Below are 7,968 nucleotides of genomic sequence, written 5' to 3' on the forward strand. Positions count from 1 at the left end.
TACCTACAATATTAGAACCAAGACAGACCACGTGATACTTGTACTAGTACGGTGTGAAAACGGCTGGAGTTACTGTTATAACATGTCTGCGATGGCTAGTAACGTCTCTAATTGCACCACTTTGTGCGATATTCTGGATAAAACTACAAACTTGACAGATTACGCAGCCCCAACATATTATTCGTTGAATTATCGAATTGTGGGGACCATTTTTCAAGGGATCATCTTTGTTGTGGGGGCACTTGGCAACATCATGGTTGTCATAGTCGTAACTAAAACCCGCAGTATGCACACCCCTACTAATTGTTATCTCGTCAGTCTGTCCCTAGCTGATCTCATGGTTTTGGTAGCTTCCGTACCCAACGAGGTTCTATCCTATTACTTGCTGGGAGACGAATGGATCTGGGGCAGAGCTGGTTGTGTTATCTTCATCTTTCTCCAGTATCTAGGCATCAATGCCTCGTCTTTATCCATCACAGCTTTCACAGTAGAACGCTACATCGCCATCTGCCATCCCATGAAGGCCCAGATGGTCTGTACCGTTAATAGGGCCAAAAAGATTATCATCGGAGTTTGGGTGGTCGCCTGCATCTACTGCTCCCCCTGGCTTTTCCTCACCAAGACTGTACCTATATTCTACAAGGGTCAAGAGAATATGGAAACGTGTACTTTTGCCCTCTCCAGGGAACACTACCTGGGTTATTTCTTTGCCGATCTCGTTCTATTCTACATCTTTCCGTTGCTGCTGTCCTGCGTGCTGTACGGACTGATAGCAAGAATCCTCTTCACAAACGATCTCAGCAAAAGTTTTGGGAAAAGAAACCAAACCGACACAGCTTCAGACTGGAAGAAGAATAGTAACACCAGTGCCCGAGTACAGGTAAGACAGAAATCTACTGAATTAAGACTTAATTCACAGAAAATCTCTAAATTAATGTGATCGAATAACATATATATATATATATATATATTATTTTATTTTCATTGTAATATTGACATGCTTCCATATTGTAAAGCCCCTCAGTGGCACAGCGGTATGTCTACGGACTTCCAATACTAGAAACCGGTTTCGATACCCGTGGTGGGCAGAGCACAGATAGCCCATTGTGTAGCTTTGTGCTTAACTTAAAACAAAACAAATAAAAAACAACCATATTGTAAAATTAACGAAAATCCAAACTCTTTATTAAATAACATAACTTATAAAATTCTTGACAAAAGTTGACCTTTACTCTGTCTTTCTTATATATTTTTTAAAATATTTAGATTTTAATAAAGACAGCTTGTTGTATTTGTATTCTGTTCTCATGGAAAAGTTGCCAAGGTTATCTGACGCTGTTCCTAAATTCGAACTCCTCGCCAGAGGCATGGAAGCCTGTCAGCACCATCCTACAATCGACTATTACTCTTATAACGCACTTACAACGTAAAATGCCGGGAATATTTTGTGATATCGCACCAATTCGAACACAGTTGCCAGATTCGAACTCCAGAGCTCTCCCACAGGGCCAACTCGTGCCAGTAGTAGAAGAGAATCATCTTCTCCTTTATATTTCTCGAAAGTAAGCTTTCGAGCTAACACACACTAGTTGTTTTGACAATGGCTAGAATGTTTTGTAAAGTTATGACGAAATACGAATTTTGGAAACAACTGTGCTTTCAAAATAAGACCAAAGTGTAATTTTGAAATATTGTTAATATAGCTAGCCTGAAACTGAAGTAAATATACAAATATGTAAACTGTGCTCTAAAAAACCTTAGGATATGTTATATGGGCTATCTGTGCTCTGCCCACCACGGGTATCGAAACCCGGTTTTTAACATTGCAAGTCTGCCGTCGTACCGCTGTGCCATTGGGGGGGGGGGGCTCCATAGACGGTTGGCAGATAGTCCACAGTATTCACCGCCATCTATTGGGCTATTCTTTTTATCGGAATAGTGAGATTTGACAGTCACTCTTATAACACGTTCACAGCCCTAAAGTGTGGAACACGCTCTTTGTGACAACGGGTCTCGAACCTTGAAACCTCCAATTCACAGTCCGGGCCCGTCACCCTATAAAACCCCGTTTTAAACACTTTTTTTTAAAGAAATGTCTGACAATTATACTGTCTAATAACCATAAAAGTAAAATAAATTAAATCATAAACAAAATTAAAGCGTCCAAAAACCGTAAGATGTGTTTTATAAAATATTTTACAGGTTTGAGAAGAAAGCCGTAATGAATGAAGTAACAGCTGAAAATGTATTTCTACTTTGGAAAGGTACACTTTCATTGGACAATATAACATTACATATAAATGAAAATATTTGTATCTTTTCTGTTTTATAATTTACTTTTAAACCCTTGAAATTCTTTTAGGCAGGATTACAGTAAATTAATCTATAAGACCTTGGGCGCGGTCAAATACATCAATCGAAAGGGTTTGACCTCCTGAATTGTTTGTTTGTTTTTGAATTTCTCGCAAAGCTACACGAGAGCTATCTGCGCTAGCCGTCCCTAATTTAGCAGCGTAAGACTAGAGGGAAGGCAGCTAATCATCACCACCCACCGCCAACTCCTGGGCTACTCTTTTACCAACGAATAGTGGGATTGACCGTCACATTATAACGCCCCCACGGCTGAAAGGGCAAGGATGTTTGGTGGGACGGGGATTCGAACCCGCGACCCGCAGATTGCGAGTCGAGCTCCTTAATCACCTGGCCGTGCCGGGCCCTCCCGAAATGAAAACTGCAATTATATTTCAAATTGGTCAAGAGATGATGGGGCTATAAGCTAAAAGTTTGTACTTGATAAAAATAAAAACACAGAGCCATTCTATGAGCCACGGTTAAAAGTGATCGCTGTTGAAAACAAACACCCTGTCACAAATGTGTCGAATATCAGCACATAAGTTACGTTTCATCGTTGGAAAAAATGCATTTTTCAACTTAGCAATTATTTTAAATTTATTGTGCACGAATGATATGCATTGATGAAGTGTCAAGCGACAGTTTATTAAGGACGTTTTTAACGCAGTAAAAAAAAAAGAAACTTGCTAGTCTTTATTTTGGGAACGACACAACGCACTCTTCCACTGGTATCGTTTAGAACCATTACGTAAACGATGCACATTTTTCAGTCTTATTACTTAGTGTAAATCACACGTCATTGTTCTTTCTATAATAACGAATTACGTATCAAGGTTTGGAGGACTCTTGATGTTTTGTTAACTTTAACGAATATATTCTAGTCCTACCAGTCAAACAGTGAGCATTAAAGCTGCTTAGATCAAATATTATATAGCTCTGCTATTAAAATACATTACACACAGACTTAATTATTCATAAAAAAAAGTCAACGACTCGCTGAGACTTGAATATCTAGAGATTATCTAACGAAGAATTGGAAAATACAATTATTATTTCGATGAGAAGTTTCGTAGTGATTACGTTTTACTAGCTCCAGGAGCATTAGCTTATCTGAGAACGGTTTTGTAATGACCTTAGCTGATTTCCCCCATTAATTCAGTCAAGTCAATTTTTGCTAGGTAATTAAAACTTGAAAAAAAAAAAGAGATGGCTCGGAACAAAATGAAAAATTCTATGCCATTGTGTATGATTCATCATCCAGAACCCGGATTAAACAGAGTGAATGGTATGATGTTACTTCAAATGGTTGCATCAAAACGTCATAGTTAATAACACACATTTCAAAGTTTGGCTTAGAACGTAGATCTTTAATGGAAACTTTCAATGATACAACGACTTTCACGTAGTAATAAAAACGTAGAACTTCAGTGGAAACTTTCAATGGTACAACGACTTTCAAGTAATAATAAAAACGTAGAACTTCAGTTGAAACTTTCAATGGTACAACGACTTTCAGTAGTAAAAAGAATGTAAAATTGCAATGAAAACTTTCAATGGTACAACGACTTTCAAGTAATAATAAAAACGTAAAACTTCAGTTGAAACTTTCAATGGTACAACGACTTTCAAGTAGCAATAAAAACGTAGAACTTCAGTGGAAACTTTCAATGGTTCAACGACTTTCAGTAGTAAAAAGAATGTAATACTGCAGTGAAAAAGGTCAATAATACAACGACTTTCACGTACCAATAAGAATGTAAACCTTCAGTGGAAACTTTCAATGGAAAAACGACTTTTACGGTTAGCGTTCCGTTACAGTAAAACAACAACAACAAAAGAAAAACGTGCTCCTCACTTTGAAGTCATGGTGTACTATAAGTGAAAAGATCAAAGACGAAACTAGTCAACAGTTAACGGTGGGTACTATTGACTTGGTGCTTGTACTTCATAGTCTCTCAGTTAAAAAATAGAAACGTGTAGCCAAACACAGGGGGACAAAAACCCTGTAGAAGGCTCTGTGACTCAAACAAGTGCGTTTTAAATTTAAAACTGTTACAAAGTTTTATTTCTTCATATATTTAAATAAAACAACTTTAACCCTATTAAAGGTTGAGTTATATTTTCAGCCAATGCGAAGTTGATGTATATCAGTAATATGCACTCTATAAACAGTCTTAATAATTCTAAATAAAACAACTTTAACCCTATTAAAGGTTGAGTTATATTTTCAGCAAATGTGAAGTTGATGTATATCAGTAATATGCACTCTATAAACAGTCTTAATAATTCTAAATAAAACTATCTGTTTAACATAGTTCATTTCTAGCAGTGTTTCTAACAATACATTTTGTTCTTATCTGATCCGAGATGTTACTGGTCTACACGGGTTTTTTAACAGAAAATCTACCGAAATAAAAAAAAAAACTTATTTAAAAAACACAGTAGTACTTCTTTGCATGGCACATTAAACTTACTTACTGATCTTCGTAACCAGATCAAATGTTGATTTGATGAAAGAATATTTTTAGATACCGAACGGATGAAAGTGAGCTAACGAAAAGTATAAATCTATTTTCAAGAGTATATATATATATATATATAACATTAACACTTAACGAACTAGACATGATACAATGATGAACTTATATACGTACGTGCACACACACGGCGCGTATATACCCAATTATCGTATATATGAGGTACTTAAATGTTACCCCCAGTGGCTCAGCAGGATGTCTGCGGACTTACAACGCGAGAAACCGTGTTTCGATAGTGGTGGTGGGCAGAGTACAGATAGCCCATTGTGTAGCTTTGTGCTTAACTTCAAACAAATAAAAAAAAACCTAAACGTTATTTTACAGGTAACATAGATAACTCTCATATTTGAACATTTGATTATCAGATCAATCTCTATCTCTCTAAATCTTTCCGAAAATCTCAAAATCCTTCAGTTTAAATCTTGATTGGTGGGCCTGGCATGGCCAGGTGGTTAGGGCGCTCGACTCGCAAACTGAGGGTCGCGGGTTCGAATCCTCGTCTCACCAAACATGCTCGCCCTTTCAGCCGTGAGGGCGTTAGAATGTGACGGTCAATCCCACTATTGGTTGGTAAAAGATTAACTGAAGAGTTGGCGGTGGGTGGTGATGACTAGCTGCCTTCCCTCTAGTCTTTCACTGCTAAATTAGGGACGGCTAGCGCAGATAGCCCTCGTGTAGCTTTGCGCGAAATTCCAAAAAAGCTAAATCTGTATTGTCCAACTGATGGTTCATGAGGCAGTTTCAATTCGCCTACCAAATACCAGGTAAAAATAAAAAATAAATAATAAGTAAACTACAAAGATAGCTTATGTTTGTAGCCTTTGGCTTTGAGAATTACTAGCTTAACGTTTGTCACGCTGTACTGCATTTATCTGGTGCTTAATACCGATGAAGTTAAATAGAGCCATGTTAATTTTTTTCTTAATAACTATTGTCCGGCCTCCTAAAACTGCACTCAAAAAACAGTGTGACCCACCACTGGCACAGAGTTGGACAACCTGTGCTTAACTGTGTCGCTCCAAGATAGATATTGAATACATGCTCGCATTTTTTAAGACTTTGGAGAAAATTTAATTGTTTTCAGAATGCTTTTCTGAAGCGTACGAATGTCTCTCTCAGCCAAATTAATAAAATTTGCTTATGACCAATGACAAAATTAATTATAGAGTTACACAAAATACGTACATGCGGATATCACGTGTTATTTCATTACATAGATAAATAACCTCCCTCAAAGGGAGTTAGAGGATTTTGGGTGGGGTGGGCTGTTAAATTTTTAAGGTGCATAAACTAAACTTTTTGGGGGGGAAGTAATGACTTGAAGGACTTAAACGAATATGTTATGAATATGTTGTTATTTAACCTTTTGAGTTTGCAACATGTTCTTTAAAAGTCGTTTATCCGTGTTTATTTTAGTTGGCTTTTCAAACTAACCCTTGGGAATAATAATAAAAAAAAAGATTTATTAAGTGAAATGCCAAGATAAAGATGGTATTGCTTCTGTTCATGTTGTAATCCAGTAAATTTGGGCACTGAAACGTCTTTAGTTCCACTTTTTGGATTCATCTACAAACAAGATGTTTAAATTGTTAACACTTACTATATTTAATCTTTAAAAATTCTTTCAGTCGTCTCCTGGGTAATTATCGATCGCGTTTTTTCGTGGTTATCAGTATGTGGAACATATACTTAAAACCCATCTATGAAATACACGGGCGTGGTCGAAAGAAACCACATAGTTGTGTATTCATTCCTATTGACCTTTTGTTAACTATTAAGTAAATTGTTCAAGGATTAGCATGGAAATAACGAACCTTCATCCAAAATGTATTAGCCATCTAAGTAAGCAGTTTTAACATCTGTGCTAATATGGCCGCTGGTCATGTTTTCCCAACTTTTGTTCATCACATGACCTTTAAGAAGTAATATTGTTCTATTCTAGGGCATATCATATTTCCCAGAGTATGATAAAAATATTCACTACGTCACAAATAAGACTAGATTAGGCCCGGCATGGCCAGGTGGATAGGGCACTTGACTCGCAATCTGAGAGTCGCGGTTTCGAATCCCCGTCACTCCAAACATGCTCGCCCTTTCAGCCGTGGGGGCGTTATATTGTAACAGTCAATCCCACTATTCGTTGGTAAAAGAGTAGCCCCAGAGTTGGCGGTGGGTGGTGATGACTAGCTGCCTTCCCTCTAGTCTTACACTACTAAATTAGGGACGGCTAGCGCAGATAGCCCTCGTGTAGCTTTGCGCGAAATTCAAAAACAAACAAACAAGACTAGATTAAATTGTGATACTTCATATTCCTATCGTTAGTGTTAACTTAATGCCACTTCACACAGTGTTTGTATTAATTTGTTAACATCTGTGGAATAAGTTAGAACTTAAATCAACAATTTATTCAGACGACCACAAAAATACTGTAAGATACATAACTCGTCTGAATACTCAGCCTATACAGTACACATGCAATAATTCTTTTTAAACCCTTGGATGCCTCTAAGGATTTAGGGTTAAGTTTCTTCTCTCTTTAAGTAATGAATATTCGGACGAGAGTAGAAATATACGTAGATATATTTTCTATGAAGGTAAGGAATCAATTTGTAAAGGGCACTTTTTTTTTTATATTTTAACACCTTTCAGCCCTCTTCGCTTTCTACTTCCCACTTTTTTGTCACGCTGGACTGTTTTTGTACTGTGGTTTATGTTTTCGCTTGGTGAGACTTTTAATTTAAGTCGTTTATATATTTGTTTAATTGCACTTTCCATCCTAAACGGAAGTTACATATTGCCGCTTACTCACGTGTCTAAGATGTGTTTGTACTGCTCTATTTATGCTTGTAGTTTGGTAGTTAAACAGTCTGGTGGTTCGAATCACCGTCCCACCAAATGCTCGCCCTTTCAGCCGCTGGGGCGTTATGTTTTGACAGTCAATCCCACTATTCGTTGGTAAAAGAGTAACTCAAGAGTTGGCGGTGGGTGGGGATGACTAGCTGCCTTCCCTCTGGTCTTTCACCTTAGATTATGGACGGCTAGCATAGATAGTCCTCGTTAAATTCAAAACAAACCAAAC

General features: G+C 37.4%; 1 protein-coding gene across 1 annotated transcript in view; it reads left to right on the forward strand.

Annotated features, from left to right (window-relative positions):
* Positions 1 to 70: 70 nt before the first annotated feature.
* The window catches only part of LOC106458222 (thyrotropin-releasing hormone receptor-like), a 24,530-nt gene continuing 16,632 nt past the window's right edge, over positions 71 to 7,968 (forward strand). Inside the window, 1 exon segment of the mRNA XM_013917698.2 lies at positions 71 to 880. Within this exon segment, the coding sequence (XP_013773152.2) occupies positions 83 to 880 (798 nt within the window). The 5' untranslated portion in view covers positions 71 to 82.

Source organism: Limulus polyphemus, unplaced genomic scaffold, assembly GCF_000517525.1.
Source record: "Limulus polyphemus unplaced genomic scaffold, Limulus_polyphemus-2.1.2 Scaffold430, whole genome shotgun sequence".
Taxonomy (NCBI): Eukaryota; Metazoa; Arthropoda; class Merostomata; order Xiphosura; family Limulidae; genus Limulus; species Limulus polyphemus.